At 42.5% G+C, this 24,328-nt stretch overlaps 4 protein-coding genes across 12 annotated transcripts in view; 1 reads left to right on the top strand and 3 right to left on the bottom strand.

Annotated features, from left to right (window-relative positions):
• ndrg3a (ndrg family member 3a) overlaps positions 1 to 227 on the bottom strand; it is a 32,963-nt gene extending 32,736 nt beyond the window's left edge. For all 4 annotated transcript variants that reach the window (XM_071493385.1, XM_071493383.1, XM_071493382.1 and 1 more), the window contains exon 1: positions 66 to 227. The gene's annotated coding sequence lies outside the window, so the exon portion shown is untranslated. The remainder of the gene's footprint in view (positions 1 to 65) is intronic.
• Positions 228 to 1,177: 950 nt separating this feature from the next.
• On the bottom strand, positions 1,178 to 14,682 carry phf20a (PHD finger protein 20, a). 5 transcript variants are annotated; one of them, XM_071493363.1, is made up of 17 exons: positions 14,527 to 14,682; positions 12,322 to 12,428; positions 11,324 to 11,495; positions 10,911 to 10,995; positions 10,418 to 10,494; positions 9,695 to 10,283; positions 9,509 to 9,559; positions 9,133 to 9,402; positions 8,699 to 8,893; positions 8,431 to 8,526; positions 7,670 to 7,825; positions 7,035 to 7,216; positions 6,816 to 6,915; positions 5,649 to 5,844; positions 5,038 to 5,476; positions 3,315 to 3,495; positions 1,178 to 2,574 (listed from the first exon to the last, which is right to left on the bottom strand). In XM_071493363.1, the coding sequence occupies exons 2-17, from the start codon at positions 12,402 to 12,404 to the stop codon at positions 2,432 to 2,434; spliced, it is 3,015 nt and encodes a 1,004-aa protein (XP_071349464.1). In that variant the 5' UTR covers positions 12,405 to 12,428; positions 14,527 to 14,682; the 3' UTR covers positions 1,178 to 2,431. The 5 variants fall into 5 exon arrangements, with proteins under 5 accessions (XP_071349464.1, XP_071349467.1, XP_071349466.1 ...); XM_071493366.1 differs by having other exon boundaries at positions 6,816 to 6,891; positions 14,527 to 14,658; XM_071493365.1 differs by lacking the exon at positions 14,527 to 14,682 and adding an exon at positions 13,420 to 14,259.
• Positions 14,683 to 15,452: 770 nt separating this feature from the next.
• On the bottom strand, positions 15,453 to 17,556 carry LOC139630196 (myosin heavy chain, skeletal muscle-like). The gene is made up of 4 exons (XM_071493389.1): positions 17,184 to 17,556; positions 16,964 to 17,088; positions 16,736 to 16,851; positions 15,453 to 16,615 (listed from the first exon to the last, which is right to left on the bottom strand). The coding sequence occupies exons 1-4, from the start codon at positions 17,227 to 17,229 to the stop codon at positions 16,567 to 16,569; spliced, it is 336 nt and encodes a 111-aa protein (XP_071349490.1). The 5' UTR covers positions 17,230 to 17,556; the 3' UTR covers positions 15,453 to 16,566.
• A 189-nt stretch (positions 17,557 to 17,745) lies between these two features.
• LOC139630191 (dynein regulatory complex subunit 4-like) lies at positions 17,746 to 23,434 on the top strand. Of its 2 annotated transcripts, XM_071493377.1 has the most exons (14): positions 17,746 to 17,887; positions 18,022 to 18,102; positions 19,147 to 19,233; positions 19,398 to 19,589; positions 19,784 to 19,990; positions 20,111 to 20,165; positions 20,261 to 20,463; positions 20,596 to 20,766; positions 21,169 to 21,255; positions 21,354 to 21,551; positions 21,803 to 21,868; positions 21,976 to 22,092; positions 22,230 to 22,357; positions 23,409 to 23,434. In XM_071493377.1, the coding sequence occupies exons 1-13, from the start codon at positions 17,885 to 17,887 to the stop codon at positions 22,338 to 22,340; spliced, it is 1,578 nt and encodes a 525-aa protein (XP_071349478.1). In that variant the 5' UTR covers positions 17,746 to 17,884; the 3' UTR covers positions 22,341 to 22,357; positions 23,409 to 23,434. The 2 variants fall into 2 exon arrangements, with proteins under 2 accessions (XP_071349478.1, XP_071349477.1); XM_071493376.1 differs by lacking the exon at positions 23,409 to 23,434 and having other exon boundaries at positions 22,230 to 23,059.
• Positions 23,435 to 24,328: the final 894 nt, after the last annotated feature.

A 24,328-nucleotide genomic window follows, 5' to 3' on the forward strand; every position in this document is an offset into this window, starting at 1 on the left:
GCGGGCACATCTGTAAGTGGGAAACGGGAAAATGCTCCGTGAGAAAACACGGAAATAAGACTCACCTCGTCGGTGAAACAAGTGTCCAGTGGGTTCCGCTCAGGTCCCTGCGGAGGATGCTGTTGAATATCAACGATGAAAGGCGTATTTCAGTACACGGCACACGCTGCTCCTGTCCGTCGCTTCCTCTGTCTCAACTAGTATTTCGATGTGACTCTGGGCGGAACTACACGCTGCGTCGCAGCCTCCGCGGAGGAGCCAATAGGAGGAGGCGCCACTCGCCACAGATAGGAGGAGCAGGCAGAGGTCTCACTCCGGCCCGGAAAAAAACGAAGACGAGATTCTACTACCAAGGCACAGGGGGAAACAAAAGACTTGACGTCCACACTGACTTCATTGTCCTCAGAAACAAGTATTACGTAAAATCAAAAAAAAAGTATTACGTTTTTGTGGTGGTCGACGTTTGCAACTCTATTTCACCCATGAGACAGTCACTCGGTAAATAAGAGGCGGACATCGCATGTTCAAGAGCAAACACGTTTTGATGAGAGGGATTTAATAAGATAAATATATCCATTTGTCTTTTTTTGGCTCAGACCATCCCTGGTAAAGGCCCAGCCCAGCGCCTTCAGCTCAAACGATATTGACTTGACTGTTCTTCGTCTGCAAAACGATATAATTTGTTCTGCTGTCACTACGTGATGTGCGCTCAAATTTGGGAGATTAACCGATTACAATTCCCATCAAGTTTCTATTTTCAATCTGATTATGTAACTGCACAAATCGGCTATGAAATAAAAACATTACAAAGTATTCACGCAACCTCCTTCTTTCAGGAAGTCCCTCTCCAGTGCAACCAGTGATGTAGTTTGGAGGCTGTGCTCAGTGGCACCTCAGCGGGGAAGCATTTAGCGCCGATTTCCTCTGGTTCCTCTGCAAATACTCGGTCACAAGCTCGCACCTTCAACCTCTGGAGTACTGCTGCCCCTAATTTCAATGTGATTATATAAGAGCACAAATCGGCTGCAAAGAAAACATGTTACATCAAACTCTGAATGATGCAACTTTGACTTCACTGGCAGTGACACTACCAGCTGGATAAACAGGATGAGAGGGGCCACTCTTCTTCAGTTACCCAGGGTGTCAGAAACACAGTGAGAAAACAGCCAAGAATGTGTCCAGTGATTAATAACAATGATAGTTTATTTATGTACCAGCAAATCTGTTTGCATTGTTTTGGACATTTTCCCTGCTTCTAAGCCAGACACTTACAGTACAGTAGCATACAATATCTGTATTTGGAGAATGTTTTCAATAAAGAAGAGCACATTTTTGAATACCATATTTACAAACAGCCACAATGCTGTAAATAAACAGATGAAACAGAACGGAAAAAACAATTTTACATGTCTTCTAAGTAGTATTTGTCATTGACAAAGCACAAGATGCTAGGTTAAGAAGAGACAGGCCTACATTACGGGTTTCAGTGAATTATAGATCAAGTGCTACAGCAACAACAATGCAAAGAGTAAACTGAAGTAAGGTATACAGAAACTGACAAACACATAAAAATGAACTGATAAAACTGGTACACTGATGAGGACTGCTAGGAAAGAAGCATTACAGTTTAAGAAAAAACAGAAATCACACTTGTTACCGTCTCTAAAGCTGAAAATAAGATGCCTTTGATTCCAGACAAAAATAACTTCACAGTGTAGTATAAAACAAACCCTGGAGTAGGTCAAAAACAGAGCAAATTATCCGAAGAGGCTGCTTGGACAGCACTGTTACATACTGGATGTCTTCAAGTTACTACCTGTCCACACGTAGAGCAAAGAGTTTTAATGCAGTATGGCATGACAGGTGACCAAAACTCAACTTTGGGATACGGTTAATGCAAAAACAGTGGCCATTTGAAAACGTGTTCAAAAAAACTATTGCAAAGAGGCCATGTAGGTTCAGGAACGATTGCAACTTCGAATATAAAGCTTCTGCATGTAAAGCACTGTGTACTGAGGGAGACAGGGCAACTTCAAGCAGTAGCTCAGACAAAAAGGCATTCAGAAGGTTTAAAGTTGCATGGGAACCATAGAAGTGTAATGTGGTCCTAAGGATTTTCTCCTGCATTTACGAGGTTACTCTTTGTATTTAATCCTGATTTATGATGCTAACTTTCCATACATGTTCATATAAATATTCATATGAGACACTGGCTGGCTGTAGCACCAGATTCCACCACACAGAACCTTTTAAAATGGAGAAACAGCAGCAGAAATCAGGTCAGAGAGAATGTGCCGAACAATCCGAGCCTTGCACTTGCGTTAATATCGTTATCTCTGCAGCCAGAGAGACTTGTGAGCTTCCTCCGCTGCATTGCTTCTGCATGCTGTGTGGTGCCTGAGGCTGCTGCTGCTGCTGCTCTCTGACGCCCTCATGTGGAGCTGAACAGGGATATCTGCTGCACCTTGCCCAGCTGTGTCAGCAGCCGTTTCATGCGGTGTTTCAGCTGAGGCAGACGGGCCAGAGGCTCTGGAGGCTCCAGCTCTCCTGTGTAGTCCAGCCAGCTCTCCAGCACTGAGGAGGACAAGCAGAAGAGGAACCAAGGATGAGCACATGATCACAATTCTTGTCTTTCTTTCAGCGCACAAAGACATTACACAATTCTCAAGCTCAACTGAAGCACAGAGAGTTTCTGTACACTGAACCTGGCCAGCCCAGGTATGATGCAATCCTAACAGCCAGTTGTACATGACAATGACTTCTAGGCTGTTGCATAATTTCGTTTACATTCAGCTCAACACTGAGTCATACTTAACTTGCAAACAGGCCCTGTGTTTGACCCAGCTTGTAGCCTGTGTATTAATCAGGATGACAAACCTCAGTGAACACTTCACAGGTCTAGAGTAAGAACAATGACTTTTAACTTTGCAGCAATGTTATTCTGTCACTGTAAACTAAGGCAATAAACATGTCAAAGTAAGACTCAGCAAAGACATCGGTTCTTAAACACTTTAAGTAGTAACAAGTTTTAGTGGTTATAGGCTGGCAGGCTTCATATCTGTAGTGGAACGTCTCTTCTAGCTGATCCTCTGTGACCTCATCCGGTCAAAAACTGCAAAACTGACCTTGTTGAACAGAAACTTAATGTGTTACTAACATGACACAGTTGGCGGCTGACATTAACTAACTGACATAGGTGTCATCTTTGCCTTTTAACCGTCAATTTAATGATCCTTTGGACAAAAACTCTGAGTTTCCCCATCCTGCTGAAGAGAAAGTTAGTAAGTAAGTATCAAGTCCCCTACATCTCTTACCGTCCAGCTCCCTCTCAATGAAGTCCATCCTGTGTGAAACCTCGTCCTGGACTGCATCTATGTGATCCAGCAGGTTCATCTGCCACTGTTGATGCTGCCTGCTGTTATCTGCAGCCTCTCCAGGATCTCTCCCACCCTCCTCCCTCATCTCAGCCTGGGACCACAGGCCACCCAACAAAGCCTAGAAAGATTCAGGTGAAATCATCAAACGAGATTTTCATTACAATCAGGTTTAGACATGATGATATGAAAAGTCTCAAAGCCAAATCAATCCACATAATTCATGTACACGAGAGATAAACAACTAAAAGGGATAATTTCACCATGACTGGAGGTCAAACAAAGGTTGAACCAAAACCTTGAATTACTGGAGTGATTCAGATGTAATTAGGGATGTCATGATACCAGAAATGTGGTCGTCAGTACTGATACCAAATTTAAGAAAATTCTGTGGCAACAAATTTGATACCACAGCTAAAAACAGAAAACAACAGAGGCTGCACGCACGCACGCACGCACGCACGCACGCACGCACGCACGCACACACACACACACACACACACACACACACACACACACACACACACACACACACACACACACACACACACACACACACACACACACACACACACACACACACACACAAGCAGCAGTTAAACTTAACCAACAAAATGGGGTGAAAATATTCAAATCCGTCGGTGTTATAGTTTGACAGACTGAACGGTAATGACAGTAGCCTACCAATGAGCACCCATGAGCTACAATAGCCTGAACAAGCTAACATCAAGCGTTGTGAATGTTGCAATGTAGAGCTCTGCTACAACAGAAAACAAAAACACTAAAAGAAATAGTTTGGGACATGAACATTTTGACGATATTTTGTTAATATGAAGCTAAAAACTGAAGTCACCAGACCTGGATGTCTGTCTTTGAGCTGCTTAGAAAAGTTTATGATAATGTGTTTCCCTTATTTAATTTGACATGCTCTGTGGCACCATTTGCTTACTGGCCTTTGGTCATCTACAACTTGTCCCTGATGATCTGCATCAAATACAAAATATCTCCATACACCAGTCTTGCCGACCTGTTGCCATTCCACGTGTTGTCATTGTTTACTGTGCCTGGCGTCTTCTTCAACTTAGATTCATACTGGGATGCGGGCAGGGTTATTATACTACTCTCGACTTGGTACAGAAGTATTGGCTCTCATGACATCTCTAGATGTAATATCGCCATGACAACTTACCCATTTTAAAATGTTCTGTTGTTAAGACTGTTTACGTAAACTCTGGCAGGGAAGTCACTGACAATCCTGAAGAACATTATGGTAAAAAACAGCCTAACACTGTGTTGTCTGTGCCACTGACAGCAGGAGGAAGTTATGAGGTTTACCTTTGTAAAACGTGTTAACTACATTCAGCAGCTTTATATCACAAACAGAACTTTGATTAATTGCTTGTTCTGCAACTGGTGCAGTATTTTGTTACTGATTGCAACAATAAGGCGTTCTGAACATCCTGGACTCCTGCCTCTGGCTGACATCTTCTCTACACTACTAATACTCATACAAACATTCACGTTCATTCTGAGGAACATACTTTGAGTAAACTTTCAAATTTGATTTTACAGGGGAGTGTGAGTGGTTATAGACATTTCACTTCTCTACAGTTACTCAGGCTGCATTTCAAATATCCTTGTCTGCTGTGGAATAAAGCCCAACCTTGTTATTGGTGCCTGTTGATTTGGGCTTGTCTGTCTCCAGCAGGCTCCCATAGCGCTGCTCCCGCTCCAAGAGTTCCTCAGTGCTTCTCATGCTGTCCTCCAGCTCTGAGCCCTGTCGGGTCTCCACCACCAGCCTCTGCTCCACTGCTGGGTAATATGCCCGCGGTTTCTGGTAGCAGTGTTCACTGGTAATGTATGAGTCTTGGAAGGATGGGAAGGGGGAGGAGGAGGATGAAGAGGAGGTGGCAGCTGTAGCAGCCCTGCTCAGCTTCTCCAAAGCATTGGACATTAATATCTCTCCTCGACTCATGTCCTCATCTGGAGTCACAGGAGACGGAGCTGCGTCACTGCCCCGATATGAGTCAGAGCCAGTCCGTGACCTCTCCAAATGCTTCCATGGCTGCCGCCACAACTGCAGGTCAGGGTGAGTGTTGCTCCTGAAAGTTTGGATCACAGCATCACCATCACATAAAGTTTAGAACAAAGCTGAGCTGGTTTAACTTAAATCATCCTGGACGACAATCATTTCTGCCATGATCTGATTTTAATGTAAATTCGTTAATTAACAGGAAAACACCCTCAAGTCTCTTTATTCATCTCTGTACTCACTGTAAGACGTTCATCTTGAGCTGCAGCCCGTTGAGGATCTCTACCACGTGGTGCACGTCCCCCAGCAGTTGGTGGGTGGTGGTGATCTTCTTGGCGTTTTGGTGAGAGTAGTTCTCTTCCAGGAAGGAGAGGCCATACATGTGACCATTGGTCAGCCACTCACGATCATACCAGTAACGCAGACTCTGCCTCTGTCCTGGGAGCGATAAAGAAAAGTGCAATGAAATGTTATCAAATGCAAAAGAAAATCTATAGAGTCCATATGCAAATACATATCGACATACACCAGGCTGCACAGACAGTGTGAGGCTGCTTTGGCTTGGTGCACAACCAGTCCACGAAGTTTTAATTTTGATGTGTTTCAGTCGCTATGATCAAACATAGCAGCTCCCTCCTCCACCTTGGCAAAGTGTTAGCACACACTGTCTCTTAACAGAGTCTTATTTTTTTTCCTTTACAGTACATGCATGCAGCTCTTTATTACGAGGTTTACTGTGGGCACACTTATTAGGCCCCTAAAAGCCTTTCTTATCTTGAACTATGATCCGACTGATGCTCAGGCCAGGAGATAATGGCAGCTCACTATTTTTAGTTTCCGTTTAAAAATCAATAACGCAAAAGGCAATCTACAGCAAAAATATTCTATAGTTCACTTTTTTATGATGTTAAGGAAGTCAAATTAATACGCTTAAGAGTTTATGTGAAGCATAATCAATTGCCATTGGTGCTTCTTTTCCTATCCATTAACTGGAAACATATTCTTGGCTGTACTTGTCACACTCGCATCCAGTTTACTGTAACCTGAGGTAAACATTGTTCTCTTAGCAGGAAACAAGACAACAATTTGATGCATGGGAACATAAAATCAGGCAAAAACCAGTGTCAATCATCTAATTCTTTTAAGAAATATTGGTGCATTCTCAGAAATTTTTTCTAAAGACACCTCAAGTCGTGAACACTCAATTCACAATGTAAAACAGCATAATTTTGTAATGCACCAATGTCTGTTATTTAAAATATTTACTTCTTCATAAAAATCACTGTGCACTGTTAATGATACACAGTGTAATATTAGTTGGCTGAAAATAGTTTAAAATCAAACACACCAGATAAGCCAAAACATGAGCAGCGAAAGATGTTGGATTCAAGTGGTTGTTTTTCCCTCACCTGGTGGGTCCCTGCAGATGTAGCAGGTGTACCTGTCGGGAACATTTTCTTCCAGCAGCCCCATGCAGGTGCCATGCTGCCAACACAAACAATCTTCACACTAAGGGAAGGATAATATATCATGTTTTACACATGTACAACCCTAAGATTAAAAAACAAAGCATGTAAGTCCTAAAAAGAGACAAACTGTGAGCAGTGAGAAACAAACAGCGAGCCCACCTGAATCATGAAGTCATTCTCTTCTTCCACCTCACAGATACATCGCACTATCTCCTGGTCATTGGTGTCCACAGCACCAGAGTCCACACTCAGGGGAGGTGTGGTGACATCCAAATCCACCCCAAAGTCATCGTCACTCCACCCACAGCTGTCAGTGGACCAGTCACTGATGCTATCCTCATCTACAGGGACAAACAGAACTATTGGTTTTTCATGAGAACCACACATTCAACTTTTTCTTGCTTGATTCAGTTAAGTTTAAATAATATTTTTGCTCAATCAATTATTTCAAATTTGTTGCACTATGTGAGTTTTAATGAATAATTGTGGATTACATGATGAGGCAAGCCATAGCAGCAAAACACAGCTCAGGATTCAATCAACCAAGCGTTCCAAAAACGTGGTCTTATCTGTGGCAGCAGCCAGTTTTATCTGCAGGTCATGACATGTTATATACAATATAACACTTGGACACAATAATAGGTTTGATGCAGAACAAACTAAAACAACCGCATGATGGATTGAATCCAAAGGAAATAGAAAAATGGAGGGAAGAGGAGGCCATGTACTGTCACACACGCACAAACTAATATGCGCACACACACACACACACACACAATCATAGAGATACCCACCATCCACATGTATCTGCTCTGAGTAGCTGTATCCAGGCCTGCTGGGGTAGGCCTCAGGCTTGTGATTGTGTGAGGGGGGGGATTTGAGTGGGACATTCAATTTGGATTGAAGACCCAATACTGAGATGTCAATATTCTCCTCACTACCTGTGTAGTCTGTTAATACAGGGAAGGGGGGAAGCAGACGTAGAACAAAAATGTCAACTTTGAAAATGCTAAACAAACGGCCATCAGGAGGTGACAAAACGTGGCACAACAAACATTATGGACAAATGAGAGACTCAGAAGCAGTCAAGGAGACTGAATTTGAGAAACTCCATGTGTGGCACGTTTCAGGCCTTTGAACTGTGTGACATATCCAGTCAGTGTGAGGTAGCCTATACATAGAGTACATGTGTCCATGCCAAACACACTAGTGTGAATGTCGTCTATAAATAAGAGAAAACAGTGTTTAAATTGTGTTTCGATTAGTCACAATAAAATCTGACTTTTCATCATCACTGCTGTCATATAAGAGTAAAAACGTTGACTAACAGAGGTAAAAGAAATGTGTTGGAGCTTTTTATTTGGCACAACATAGTGACAGAGGCCAGCGACAGATGTAACACTTCTCCCACACACAGGGGCTCAGCCACCACACCAAGAGGAGTGAATGGAGCACTTCATGCTTTGCAGATTAGCCATTTCCACAATGTCACAGTGAATGCACATGCAGAGCAGCAGAGATGTGAGGAGGCCCGATGCCAGCAACCGCGTCTTACCAGACTTGGCCTTCTTTTTCTTCTTCTTCTTCTTTAGTTTAATGCGGAGGAAGTCCTTCTGTTTCGGTTTCTCTTTCAGTTTGTCTTTTACTGGCCCTGGGAACCGTTAAGTGGCAGAAGTTAAGCCCCGTGTGAACACAGTTAATTACTATTCTATAAGCAGAACTGTACTGAAAAAAGGGAAACTAACGGTAAACAGGCAGGACTCTATGTAACACACAGTCATTTTCACCAAGTAAACAACATCTTCTGATAGCATCATACTGACCAATGTCAAAGCCACTCTTGTCTGAGTCCTTGTCCTGCTGCTGGCATCCATTCCTGTCCAGCTGGTTCTCCTTGCTCTTCTCTCTCAGCAGCGCCCTCTGCTGATGGCCCTGGGTGTTGACTGCAGGCGGGGCTGATGTGCGTCTGCCTGCTGTCTTCACCTCACCACGGGGAGCTGGGGCACCTCCAACAGACTCTGAGCAAGTCAAGGCAAGGGCACACATGAGGCCTAAGCACTAATGTATATTAGGCTAGAAATGCAAAACTATTCAGCCTTGTTTTAAAAGTGTAAGATTAGCAATCACATCATGTCATAATTCGGCATTTCTGATTTTATTGTTGCATGACAGAGGTTTGGTTTGAGAATTGCAGACGGCCCAGTTTATTGTAAAACTCTTCCTCTGTGACCTGAATCAGGACAAGAGTGGAACTCACGCATAGAGGCAGAGATGGTGCGCCTCCTCTTCGCACCATCCACACCGGTGGCAGGAGCCTGTTTCTCAGAGGCCCTGGTCTGGACGCTTCTGGTGGGGCTGCGCTCCTCCTCAGGAGGCTGCTCTTCACCATGGTAATATTTCATATGGTAGTGCAGCAGCTTAGCCTTGCGGAATGACTTTGTGCAGCCAGGAGCACTGCATTTAAACGGGTTGTGGTCGAGGTTGATGGACAGGACGGGAGGAGGTTGGTTTTTGATAACCCGGTACACTGAAACAGAGAACAACGAAAGTTGTAAAGGAAGTGTGTAAAGGAAGCACATCAAAGAATGAAAGTGATGACTGTGTTTGTTTAGTAAGTGTTGGGATGTACTCACATGGTTCTCTGCTGAATCTGTTGGGGTTGTGGAAACCTTGCTTCCTTACCGCTATCAAAGATTAAGAAAACACACTCCTTAATTCACTTCACAAACACGCCCAGATGTAATATTTACTGCACTCATCTCCACAATAGGTCAGATCCAGTGAAAACATTTCTGCAAATTTACATCATTAACACTTACGTTTCACAGGTTGGGGGGGTGGCACGTCTACTGCAGACTGAGAGCTTTCTGATTGGACGTTTGGCTTCTGCTCCACGTCTTCACTGGATTCTGTGGTTGTCATAGCGACAGACACCTGCTCCGTCTGTGCTGATGTCTGAGTGGGTAACTCTGTGTATGGCTTGGGTGGCTCTGTATATGGCTTTGTTCCACTCTGTTCTGTGTCCACCTGTTCCTCCTTCACCTCTCTGTTTACGTGGCACCTGTCATCATTTTGTTTGTCATCTTCTTCCACCTTTACTCCATTTGTGAGTCCTGTCCCCTTTTCTGTATCCCTGGACTTGTTCTGATCCACTTGCTCTGACATTTCTTCTTCTTGTTTGATAGTGGATGCAGCCTCCAGCTCACCATTTGCTTTCTTGTTCTTCTCTGTTACCATCCCCTCTTCGCGCTCCTCATCCTCACTGTTGGTGTCCTCCTCCTGGTCGGAAGTGCTTCGTCTGGCTCGCTTGTTTTTGGGACCTCCGTTCTCCCGAGACCTCCTTTCTCTGCGGTTCGGGGCCCCCCTGACCATGTTTCTTTCCGAGGACCTAGACTTTCCTCCACCTCTCTATTTATGAGCAGGAAAAAGAGGAAATTTAGGAAACATGAGTTGAAAATAATGCTCAAGATAAAACATAGAGAGCATGCCAGAAATGCATACAAGATTTATTATGGATATGTATATTTACTAATTAAATTTACCTCTTTAATAAATGGTTTCACGTGTATCCCCTTCACTGTCTGAATGACGCCATCATAGAACTTCACAGTGTAGGATGCTGAGAGGGAAAAAGGAGGACAAGCTGAGGCAAACCATACAGACAGCGAGCCCAGCTGCTCGTCAGGTAGCAGCTTACAGATTCGATCTGAAGTAGCTTCAGTTTAACTTTTTGTTCTTAGTGTGAGATATTCCCCTATTCAGACCTCTGTGATTGTTTATTAGACATATCTGTCTTTGCAAATGAAAGAGAAAGCCATTTTGCTATTACTGAACGCCATCGCATACTACAGTTTCTTTTTTGAAAGTTACAGTTTGAGATTTTAGACTATGCTCCATCAGGCAACATCTTGTTCTGAAAACAAAAAAAACTTGAATAATTAGCAAAATATCTGTCACATCTTAAAAAAAAAAATTAAGACAGTCCTACTAACAACTCAATTCAAATATTTAACACCTGAGGTTATTAATACCCACCATCTTTATTGACAGAAATGACCTTAGCAGGGTAGAAACGGCAGTCCGACCAGCTGGCCAGGACCTTGTCGTTCACATGAAAACCCTGGAGGAAGGACAGACACATTCAGCCTAGGACATACTGTAGGCATATTGTGAAAATATCTTGGGAGGCGGAGCTGTTCAATACTAACAAAACAAAACCATATATCTTTATTAAAATGACACAGTACTCAAATGTTACTTGTAAGCAGCAGGTACCCATTTAGCTCATGCAATTAAAACCCCAATAACATGTTTAATCTTTTTTTATCCAAAGAAATACAGATTAAGAACCCCTCTCCTACATGCATAAATACATTGGGGAACAAAGGCTAGAAGAACACAGGGTAAAATACAGGTCAAAGAAAGCATGAACAAGGTTTTTAGCTTACAGGTATGGGTGCGTCGTCTTGCAGGCCCTGCCGCCTCAGCTGGATCCTCTCAACGGGTCTCAGGTAGGGACTTGTCCAATCAAACCACTCGTCGTAGCGGTGGCTCCACTGACGGTAATGGATCAGTACTTTTTCATCTTCGTAGTCAATCTTCTCTATATTGGCAGCATACCTAGAGGAAAAAAGAAATTCAATAATCAGAATTGGGATGCAATTAGGGTTGAGATTGATTGAGAGAAGGGTACTTCTACATGTTTAAGTTCCTTATCCTTTATCCCATACACATAATGAGGGCGGCAAGTCAGTAGCAACGAAAAGGTTTTAAAAAATGTAAACATACAGAAAGACAGTGAGGTGAGAACCGAAGTTACAAGCTCCAGTAACTATATCTTATTTTAACATCTTGTGTGTTGACCTTATTTGCCTTTTTGCGATGAGCTGTAGTGGAAACCCAATACCAACTGTATTTCTGAGCCCATAAAGGGAGTGATGTCATGTAATGTGTAACTGATACTGTAGAGTCACTAAAACACAACATTACTTTTTTGATGAGTAAAAAGTGGGAAAAAGTTTAAATGGAAAAAGTTCTATTAGTCCACTCAAAAAAGCTGATCACATTGTGGTGGTTGTGGGTTTATTTTTTTTTAATTACATCTTTGCATGGGTAGTAATGATCATTCTCATTTGTATTTTAGTATATTGTTCCCATAAAATAATTTAAAAGTCATTTTTCAGTACACCATTATTAATCCAGGTCAATGGCTGGTTTGCTGGCCACTTGAGCATGCACACACACATTACCAGCTGTTGTTTACTGGCAGAAGAGCAATGATGCAATAAAAGATCTGAGTGGCTTCCTGCACCCTTTTCTTAATCTTTGATAACATACAGACCAGCTAGCCCAGGGCCCAGAAAAGAAAGCATGAGAATTTAAGCGAGAGAGTGAGGGTAGTGAACATTGAGATGGATGGAGAGGAATGAGCGAGGCCATGACTCACCAGTTTTTGAGGCTGTCTCTGGCCTCGAGCTGAGCTCCCACCTCAAATGTTATCCCTCTTCTGTTAGGGGGCGTCTTACTCATACTGCCCACATCAAGGCTCCCTTCCTGTACACACACACACACACACACACACACACACACACACACACACACACACACACACACACACACACACACACACACACACAGGTATATTAACCAATAAACACCAAACAGAACTACACTCATATGACCTTGGATACACTACTAAGAAACACAGTGTGTCTAGCAAAGAACGCAACACACATGACTATCAAGGACTTTACAGACAATCTTGCAGTCAGCTCTGTCTCTCCCAGGTCATTACTAACAATTATTTTGGCAGAGGAAGGTGGCTAATCACAGCTTTGCACCTGAGTAGTAATTTTGGTGTTAAAAAGGCAAGTAAGGTATTCCCACTGTGTGCCAGCAGTACATTAATGCAGTCCAGGCTAGGGAAAGATAATAGAAGTGCAGACATACACAAGCTACAGATTACACATGTTGTAACATGGTGCAACACAATGTACAGCAAGGGAAAACTGACATATTAAGGTGAGCCATGCCCTTCAAATGGTGGTGAAATGTGTAACTAATACCAGATGGTCAGTGATCTGGGAACGACCTCACACACTGCTCAGTGTCCCGTGCAATAAATACACATTAATAATATACATTCAGTGTTCTTCAATTCCCCATCAAGAAGGCACATTGAGACAAGGTACAAGAATGACTAAGATAACTTAGCATCGCTTTCACTCCACCAGTACAGTAAGGAGGCAGTTATGCACCAAGATAACTTGACTGATTTAAGAGCAGATCCATCTTAAATTGGGAGCTTGTCTATGTGGTCACATCAAATACAGGCCCGTAATCTACTGGAGATGTTCAGCCCTTCGGCTATAATAAAAGGCTTGGTGGAGGAGGAGGACCTTTTTGTTTTACACGGAAAATAGCAATATCGTCCCGATGGCAGCGCCTTGTTTTGACAGACATAGAAATCACAGCGGAGAGACTGAGATAGCGGCGCCCTTTATCAAAATCTAAATGATTTACATTACATACCACAACGCCTTACTTTTCTCCGGGATGACTCGGTTCACCATCGTGGAGTTGCTGGGTTTCAGTGCAGCCTACAAACCGGATATGTTCACACTACTCGGCCCACGTGTTTTCTGGTTAGCCGATTTCACGAACAGACACAATAGGAGACGATGGTAAGACACACTGAGGGTTATCCATATCGTTCAGGTAGATGCCGCTCCATATCTAAGACCGAACAATGTCCTATCCTGAAATACGAGGCTTTAAATGAAACTGGGCACTTTTAATGTCTCGCACAGAAAGCCAGACAGACGACCACGGCACAGGCAGGGCGCACACCGAGAGCTGGTGATGGCACCATCGTCACTTAAAACACGGACTAATGATTAATCGTTTAAATGTGTGGTTAGGAGACACATTCAGTCATGATTCGCTTAATCGCAGGTTGATATTTTTCACTCTAATAAACGAGGAAAATGCACTACCACACACGAGTTCATTTCTTTCTCTAGCACACAGTCAGTACGGTTCACGAGTGTCAGTGTTTTATAACAGGAACCACGGCGACAACACGCCGCCTCGCTTTATCCCCGCAGACCTATTGTTGCCCACTTCTACCGCCGCTGACACTTTATTGTCCGGTGTTTTATAACCAGTGGGCGTTGCGCCGAGAGAAACTGCCACCTACGTCACTGACTTGGGCAAGCATGATTGGTCGAAGGAGTCTGCTGGGGGGCGGGATGCTGGCAGCCGATTGGCCAGCCGGTTGTCACTCACCGAGCTCGTCGGGGCCTCGCGCTGGGCCTACTTTGTGATACTTTTCCTGAGTGCACGAGCGGCGTGGAAACGGAGCGACAAACTTCCCCGACCGACGACCCACGGGAGACATTTACAGCCCCCCAGTGGGCAAACACGCGGCGGCGCAGGGACACGCCGGGAGATACACACACAGAACAGCGAAATGCACAAGAATGACATTTTATCACCTCCGTCGTCACGTCTGTTTTGAACTCAAAGAGCCGACATGCGGCACCGCGCCGCCTACGCCGCTGATGCTTCCACCAAACGGGCCTCACTGACGGTGCCATGGGGGGATACAAACTCTGAAATGCGAAGAGGGGGCGTGAGTTGGGCTTCCTACCTGTTCTCCGATCACTCTTTGTCCGGTGTGGTTTAAAATATGCAGTGTAATCCCTGTAAAGTGCAGGCTCGGCCGCCTCCGTCTGTCTGCTCCGGATCGCGCAGTTGAATTTCTCCCAGTTGCATTCACCACCGGCGCGGGCAGTGTGGCGCTGCAGGGCGCATGCGCGTACAACGGACCACCGCCGTCATGTATTCCGATAAGACCTTTATCGTCTCTAAAATACCAAAGTGCGTTGTTTTTTAATATCATCTTTATGTATTTTCATAGAGAATCAAACCAGCTCGAATTTGTGAAACGAAGCACGTCTAAAACGATAATGAATGCACTTAAATGAACAAGTCACGCCTTTTTAGATAGAGGCAATACCAACATATTATGAGCAATCAAATGGAGGCCAATATCAGAACTTGCCAAACTTGCCACTTTTACACATGAAAACATTTGGATCAAGCAAGTTAAAAGTCATTGCTGACACCGTCTAACAGATCACTAAGCATACAGCACCACCCATCATCCATCCAAACATTGGTTTGTTTACAGGATATAGTAGACAGGAACCAAGCCAAACTCAATTTAACAGTTGTGGATTTCAGGATAGCAAAATGTCATGATGTGATGAATTTTTATATTACAGTTCCACACTGATACACATACACTGATTTGCAGAAAGCTCAGTGGACCGTGATAACTGCTGCCCCCCCACAACATGCCTTGCTGCTTGTTCTTTCCCCGTGTTGCTTCTGTCCCTGAAGAAATAACAATGAATACCGTTACGTTACTCAGTAAAGCTAAAACGTACATGTCAATATCTTGTAATATCGTGAAACAAATATTACATTAGGTTGTCTAATTAATAATGCATTTACAGTATGCATCCTCTCAAACAGACATATAGCATGAGCAAAGTCAGCAATTCGCGCATGCTTCAGGAGGAAGTCCTTTAAGCACTATCAGTCAGAGTTTTTTATATAATCTGTATTCTACTCATCTAGACTGTATAATGTAACTATATGATACTGCTATTGTGCCTTAGCATAAGTCAGAAAACTGCATTTTTAAAAATTCAATTCATATGAGGACCTTTTGTTTGTTGAAATGAAGTAACATTCAATAGTGTCTTGCATCTGGAAGCACAAGTTTATTTGTTCTCTTGATTTGCTTACAACAATGTTTTTCTCTGCATGAGTGATAGTAGTTAACGCTCTGTATAATCTCTGTGCATTTCATGAATTTGTGTACTGAAAAAAAAAAACAAAAGAAAACATTTTTTGTCTGTAAGGAAAACTGTCACTTGTCAAAATAAAATTAACATTGTTCAAAATTGTAGCACTGTGTACCAGTACAATCAAAACTATGAACCTGAGTGTGGCTTGTTTAATGAGTGGCTTGAAATGTTTAACTATAACATAAAGTGCAGGTTCAAACTTCTCAGTTATAAAAACATTCCTGCGTTTCTTTAATGGCAAAAACATAGATTAGCACATTTGCAGCATTTGGATAAATTGTCAACTCTGACCTGTGGTTTATTGGTTAGATGGAGGTGGTTTGTCATTTCTAAGCCTTGGAACCCTCATATCTGTTGAAATTGTTATGGACCGCACTGTATGAGGTTGTGGATTTATACCTTTGTGAGTAATAATACTTGGAAAAGCATGTTCTTACTTTAAGGTTCCTTGAACCTGCTACTTTATATGGCAACATTTGTTGCAGTGATAATTCTTTACACCCTTCAGTTTAAAGATTTCATCCTTGATTTAGCTGGCAATGTGTTTTTGTTTTCAGTATGGCTTCTTTCATCTCTGAAACTAGCTAGGATTCCATGGCACCTAGCACAACAAACCAATAATTAGAGCACCAACATTGCACTGTCAGGTGGTTTTAAATGCTTCCTACCTGAGAGTGTAACAGGTTGACTCTCTCAGTGGCCTCTAGCAGCTCATGTTCAGCTAGCTTGCGTGCACAGACGTTCTGCTCCAGCAGAGCCCTGAGCTCCTCCACCTCAGCAGCCAGCAGGTTGTTTCGGCGCTTCGAATAATCTCATCCAACTCCAGCAAGCATGGACTCCAGTGTTCTCTGGTGGTTACGACTAGAAGGTGATACAGGGGTGAATAGATCAGGAGGATGCAGTCTGTGTGGAGTGGTCAGGGTGGAGTGAATCCTGGATCTGCTATAAAACAGGATGCAAAGAGTAATACATGAAACTCACCGCAGGTTGTCGATTTCCTCATCCTTCTCTGCCAGCTTCCTGTCAACGTCCGCCTTGATCTGGTTAAGCTCCAGCTGGATCCTGAGAGTTTTGCTCTCTTCATGCTCCAGAGTGCCCTGAGACAGACAGTCAGCCACACCACTTAATGCTTGAAGATATAACCCTCAGTCAGGAATATCCCACAGACCACCAATAGGAGGAAGAGAGAGAACTTGGCAAAGTGCTTACTTCAGCTTCCTCAAGTGCAGCCTGGATCTCACTTTTCTCCAAGTCCAGACCCTTCTTCATCTTCTCCAGCTCATGGATGGTCTTCGCTCCCTGACTGATTTGATCAGACAGGTCAACAATCTCCTCTGGGGAAGTAGAGATAGAAAAGTCGTGTCTTGTTTAGGCTGATTTTCTTTATTTAGTGAACTTTCCAGCTGGGATTTAACGATGTCAGCTGTACCTTGGAGGTTCTTGTTCTCCCTCTTGATGGTCTCCAAATGATCCATGGTCTCCTCATAAGAATTCTTCAGTTTGAAGAGCTCTGTGCTCAGGCCACGAGACTCTTTTTGAGAGGTCTCCAGCTCTGCCTGGCACTCTTCATATTTCTGTCTCCACTCAGCCAGCACCTGGAGGACAAAATGAGATGTATCTGTTCAGATTGAATGTCTTCTGCAGTGGAGAAGGTAAAGTTACAATTGAGCCCAAGTCCTGAGATGGACGGACTATAAACTGGACCACTACCCAACCCTGACGAGCCATTTGTTGTATAACGGGTTAAAATTTAACGAATTCAGGGCGAGGATTAATGACGTCACCCAATTAATGAAATCCATAGCAACCCAAGAATCTTCACGTCATTTCATGAACATACCGACAGCATTTACAGTTTTATTTACAAACAAAAAACTGATTTTTAATTTTTTTTTTTCAAATATGAAAAAGGAACATTTAAAATAATTTCCCCCATTATTCTTTCACATACTTTATGGTGCAAATAGGCCACTGATTTATTCCCTGTAACGTAGTTACATTTTTTAGCGCTTGTCATGACAACAAGTCCTCCTTGTTGTCATGACAATGCATCCTGTCTAAGTTTAGACTGAATCTGTGTTTAAAGATACATTAAGATTCATTACATTAGTGTCTGAGCAATATTTCACGATGGTGAGTAAACTTTGTTTATTACTAACTTTATCATAATTGTGTGATAACGGCACGATGAGTAAATAAGCATCGGGCAGAGTTCAGCTTTGTTTGAACAGTTTTAACGAGTCCTTCTTTATTTGCTGTCTGTCCAGCCACCAAAGAAAGACCAAAAAAAGAAGCAGAAAAAGGACAGTCAGCCAAAGGAGGAGATGCCGGCGGCTCCGGTGACTGAGGTGAGAGCTGACAAGCTTAAAAAATGTCACTTCATTTTGTCATGTCCCGATTCAGCAGTAAAGGGAACAATAAGGGAAACTTAACTTTCTGAGCGACTGATTATTTTTACTCTGGTGTGAAAGACATTTGAAACCCACTTTCACATTTGTGAACCCTTTATCCTACTTGTCAAAATGCAAAAAAAAAAAAAAAAGAAAAAAGGGAAATGTCATTGCTTTATCACTAGAACAAAAAAACCCACTAAACTTAGACTTGTCAGATCGGGACTAGATTGGACTTGACATAGCATATCAGGATATTAACTCAGCATCAACCAGACACTAGTTAACTGTACTAGCTTAGCTAGTAAAGGAGTTTGATTAAAGTTATGATCCTTGCAGGGAAATTACTTTGTTACAACTGCTCAACTCTCAGTTAGGAAAGAGGAAGTAAATAAGTAGCCTAAAAAGTAAAAGTAAAAACTACTGTCATATGGTAATAATAATAAATGCATTGTAAGTGAATGAAAAAGTCTAAGAATGCATGTGCAATGTGCAAAAGTAATGAAGCACTGTAAGGACTGAAGTGCAAAAAATGGAAACATCAGAAGTAGATTCACAGTAATTCAAAGTCAATTAACCATTGTTACAGTTATGTGCAGAAAGGGGAGGTATTGTATAACCGGACGGCCACAGGGTGTCTTCCACAACACAGGGACCTTCTCCACATGTAAACCGAAGTTAAAAAGATGCTGAGGTGACACAGCTGCCTCTTCACCTGCTAAACAGAGATGACCAGCTAGTTGGCAGTGTCATTGTTGCTGGGTGGTTTTTGATCAGAGTGGTTAATCTGAGGCTGCATGACAAAGCCACCGAAGAAACGGCTCAGCTTTTTGGCTCTGTAGCATCTGGCAGCTGGGCCTGTAACCAGTGATGGTCCTCATACCTCTCCAGACCTCCCTGATGTCTTTCTGCTGCGGCCTCTGCTCCATCTTCCTCCTATAGGCCTCCTTTCCTTCTCTGATATTCACTGACAGTTGTTTATTGTTTGTTCTGCCAACAAAGACTGAAGGGGAAACCAAGGAGATGGCTGAGGGGAAGTCGCCTGCAGTGGTGGACAGGCCCTCAGGGTCAGAAAAGACCAAGGACGAGGTGAGAGCTGATCATTGACTTAGCTAACTGAGATTAGTTGAAGCGTATCACTGAAAGCGTTGAAATTTCAGTTTCCACTAAGCCCAATGAGCAGCTAAAGTGTCTGATTGTCTGTAGTTCAACAGTGAAAAGAGATGAACTGTCAGAGATGTCTTTACTTGCAGCTGTGGGAGGAATGTGTAAGCCTTCAAGAAGAACTCCAGAGCGTGCGGAAGGAGAAGAAACACTTGAGGACTGAGATTGCCCTGATGTCTTCAAGAAACTCCAAGACAACCCTGGAGAAGACCAAGGCCAGGTTGAGAGAAAAGCTCAAGTTGAAACAGGAGGCCGAGAAACGCAACCAAGCAGAAATTAAAGTAAACATATGAAAACATATATGAACATAGATACTGAGAATCTTGCACATGTATTTTTAAATATTATTCTAATTGGCTTTGGACAAAAGCATCTGTCAAATGAATGTATTGTAATGTCAAGTGTTTGCAGTTAATCATATTTAATAGGTGTCTGAATTTCACATCTCAACATAACATTTGATCATTGATTCCAGGAGCACCAGCAGAAGCTGGCACAGTTGGAGAGTGCACAGCACAGTGAGATCTGTGAGCTGAAGATGGCCGCCATGTCCATGACTTCAAAGACCCATGAAGAGCAAGTGGAGTCCGAGGTTGATCTCCAGAAGAAAACACACCTCTTACAGGTGGAGAGAGGAGAGAAAGAGGCCCTCACAGAAATCTGCATTAGGAAGCTCAAGCAGGTGAGAACGCACCAAGTTCAGTGGATTTTTTACACTTTAGTTTCTCCAGTCGTGTCTTGTCTTATTTCTACAAGTAAGCATCTGCAGTACAGACCTGACACCTTTTTTGTTCTTTGGCAGAAACAACAGGATGAATTAAGGGAACTACATGAAAGCCACGAGAAGAAAGTTAGAGGTAAATAAACCTGTGTCCATCTCTGAGCCGAAGTCAACGAGTGCCATTGTAAACTGTTTGTAAACTATGATTTCTCTCTGCTGCTATTTCAATAGAAATGGAAGTTGAATATATGAAAAAAACAAACATCATGTTTGAAGAGCACAAAGAAAAAACAAAAGTTGAGTTGGCCAAGATTGACGAGGAAATGGAAAAAAAAAAGGCAATTATTATAAAGGAGCAAGATGACAGTTGGCTATTAGTCAAAAAGCGCACTCGAGAATTAAAATGTGCTGACTGGAACAAGAGCAGGATGGAGGTAAGAGATGTGAAAGAGTCACCACAGTCCTGTCATGACTTCGACAGGAAACACAATTCTTGTGCTTAGAAGTGCTTAGAAAACTGAATGAAAACTGAAATCAATGTGGTATCGTTTGTTGCCATATGGTAGGCTAGACTTAAAGAACTGGAGACAGTGAACAAGCAGCACAGCAGGGTGATAGAAGCAGCTGTGCAGAAGAACAAACATCTGAAAGAGTCTCTGCAGGAAATGGAGCAAAAGAGCTCTGAGTGCGACCGAGAGCTGGCTGCAGAGAGAAAGGCCATGGTCAAGAGATTAAAGGTTCACTGCTCTGCTTCATTTCATGTCTTTTTGGCAGAGTTCAGCCTGCCGACAGCATCCTGTGATAATACTGTACACGAATAGGCAACAGGTATAATGTGTTGTTACTTCACTGGTGTTATTTCAACTTGTTCAGTTCAGTTTTAAAGGATTTCCATACATTTTCCATCTTCAATTACAGTTTTGATGCCACCAGCAGGAGCCACAAAGTCAGAAATGTTCATTTGGTTCGAATTTGACCTGCAGCATTAAAAATAGCTCAGAAATCTGTACAGTTTAAAAGACAATGATATTGATCTGACAAACATTTCAGGTGAAATCACAGTGAAAGTGGTGAGTGAGCTTTTTTAACTGACTGGAGCGTCGGCTAAACTGTGAAACTCGTGATGATGTCTCCAACAGAAGAGCGACAAAATGACTGCGCGTATAGTCCAGGAGAAACGGGAGCTGTATTTGAAGCATCACCAGTTGGAGATGAAATATGAACAGGTAAACTGCTTGCATCCAGCTGTCATGTCACTAGTTTTAACTGGATTCATTGATGAACACTGAATGACTGGTGGGATGGTTTCATGTGAGTCACGCAGGCTCAGCAGGAGTATGAAGAGCTGCAGAAGAAGCACACTGAGGCCATTCTGAAGGCGCAGCACAGACGTGACCTGAAGGTTTTGGTGCTGGAGAGGCAGATAAAGTCTGTGACAGAGACTCTGGAGAAGGAGCAGCTTAAACTCTCGGTGGCACTCGCCGTAGGACTGGGAGACCAAACGGCTGCAACAAACATTAAGGTGCAGTTTTATATCTGCATCTTTATTTCAGCCTGTGTTCAGTAGTTAGCACGACCACGCAGTCAACGGGAATTACATCATGTTTGGGTGTCGTATCATTTCATAGTGTCTTTGACGGCCACACCTTTCCTCTAGTGCCAAACAGGACCAACTCACCCCAGTTAGATCTTATTCTCACAACAGCTAAAGTTTGTTTGTGTGTGAGCTGCTGCTGCTGATGTTGTTGTTGTTGTTGTTGTGTTCACGTGTAGACACTGTTTAAGTCCAAACACTCCACCATCGAGGCCTTGAAGGATGACATCTCTGCACGTTCAATGGTCGGTCATCTGTGATCTCAAAGTGATTTCACACACGTGTTTAATTGACCTGAGAGTTATTGATGCTGTGCAGCTTTGCTTGATGTTTTTGCCGTCATGATTGGCAGGAATATGACAGGTTGCTGAAGAAAGCGACTGCTTTGGATCCTTCTGCAGACAAGTGGTTCTCAACATGGAAACGTGAGGTGGAGAAAAACCTGAGGAAGGCCTCGGGGGATAGCCAGGTTAGTCAGCAGTTACCTCAACGTGTTGTCTTCTGCATCTGTTTAATTCATCTGGAAACACGTGTTGCTGTGTGCTTTGGTGTTTATCGGCTCTGGCACTGTCATGTTTTAATTAAAAATAAACGTGTGATTGGCAGAAATTTGAGGAGTTGATGGAGGAGCTGAACGCTTTGTGCATCTCTGAGGACAACTCTGTCCAGAAGGAGGCTCTGGGACCGAACCCTGCTGGTGCTGAGTCCAGACAGTGAACTCCTGCAGCTCTCAGGTCTGCTCTCATCTGCTCTGATCTTTCTGGATATTTTTCAACAATATTCACCTCATTTTTCCACCTCTCCCTCTTTCAGTCCATTATAGTTTCAATAAAGGTAAACCACACAAACAGATACATATGCAACCTGTTCACATTTACGGCTCAAATGATGTTATTTTTATTACTGCTTGTCTTGTCTTATTGTGTTGGTCGTGTATGTGGCTGCACAGCAACATCACTTCAACACAAACACAAGCAGTCAGGTGTTCAGACAGGTTGTAGACAAGTCTACAGTTTGTGCAGATTATCTTAACCATTTTATTTGGCGGGCAAACTGATAATGAGCACATCTCAATAATAATCCCTCATTGCACTGGATAAATGTGTGCGGCCGTAACTGTAGCCTGAAGTACCCTGAATCTGAGATGAGGCAGGAAGTGGGTCTGTAAACTGTGATGGCTGTTTACAGCATAATCATCTCACAGTGCACCTTCATTTTCTCCTCCCAATAAGTTTAGCTCTGCTCGTTTCCACTGATTGTTTCTGTGTCTTCACCCATATGACTTTCTGTGATTTTACCACTGAACTTGGTGAGTACAACCTCATCATTACTGTTAAAACTGATAACCCAGTAGCCTGATGGTTAAGACACATACTGCATAACAGCTGCAACCATGAGACTGCTTTATTTATTACTTTAACTAACTATCAGTGGATCAAGTTCACTCTGCTGCAACTTTCTCTTTTATGCTCTTTTTGAATATTTATAATCAATTCCAATAAATGCTTCCCAAAAGAATCAGCAAACTTCGACTGTCACCCCCAACCTCCATTCCCCTGCATCTCCCAGAAACACACATGTAATATTGTACATGAAATACATGAGAAAGAAAGCCTCTTGTTTCCTCTCACCATCTATACTGTAGCTGTACGCTCACTTGTGAGACCTGAATGATTTTATGTAGCCAGTGTGAGGAGCCTGGCGTCTTTGGAACCTTTCAGGCTCTTTGGTCTGTGTTGAGGCTGCAGGGCATTGACTCTCTTTGTCTTTATTTTTATTTTCCAGGAGCTTCTGAGTGGCCTCAGAAGTTTAATGATGAATCGTCTGCTGCATCAGTTTGAAAGATTTTACACTTTAATTCACTTTATCCGCTCCATGTTTACGGCAGAGAACGTCACCAGTTTATTCACCACTGGCGGTGAATGTGACTTTATTGATTTATTTAGCAGTGAAACATGGTTTTCTTTTTACTTTTTAGTTGCAGTGCTAATGGTTTTAGCTTTGTTGAAGATTATAAATTAATATTGTAGATGTAATTTATTTGAATAAATTTTCAATGTCTACTTCTTCACTTTATTTGGTCATTTGTCTGCTATTTTTGTCCTAATTTAAATATGTTTGCTTGATTTGCTTTATTCTTTTTTTTAATATTTTACCTCATTTTGACCCACAACATTTTCTTATTTAAAAGGTTTCATTGGAGGAGATAACAGCAGATTACCGATGAAGATATGCAGAAAGGGGAGGTCAAAATTTAAATTGTACATTTAATGGTTTAAAAACAAAGACTTGAATCTCCTCCTTCCCCCTTGTGTGTAATAAATATTGTGTTTTTAATCAGATATTGTTGAATGTAATCAATAGTGTTATCAAATAGTTAATTAGTCTGACCTGTGAAACTAAGTTACAAGTTGGGCTGATGTGAACTGATATGAGCTGGAATTATTATAAGTAAATATGTAGATTCAATTCATCAGTGCAGGTTCTTTTAACTGTTGACATTTGGTCCATCCGTAAAAATTGAATTTAAACAGTGTTTGAGGTGAATGTCACGACGTGGTGAGCCTTCCCGCAGTTATATTGACAGTATCACTATTCATACAGGTCTTACATGACTGAAAGGAGGCTATGAGCCATTTCAGGTTATACTCTTCTACATAAAAAAATCCTCACCTTAAAAATGTAAAGTCAATTGTCATTTTGTC

This window comes from Trachinotus anak, unplaced genomic scaffold (genome assembly GCF_046630095.1).
Source record: "Trachinotus anak isolate AG129_WGS33_773 ecotype Australia unplaced genomic scaffold, CSIRO_AGI_Tana_v1 ptg000013l, whole genome shotgun sequence".
NCBI lineage: Eukaryota > Metazoa > Chordata > Actinopteri > Carangiformes > Carangidae > Trachinotus > Trachinotus anak.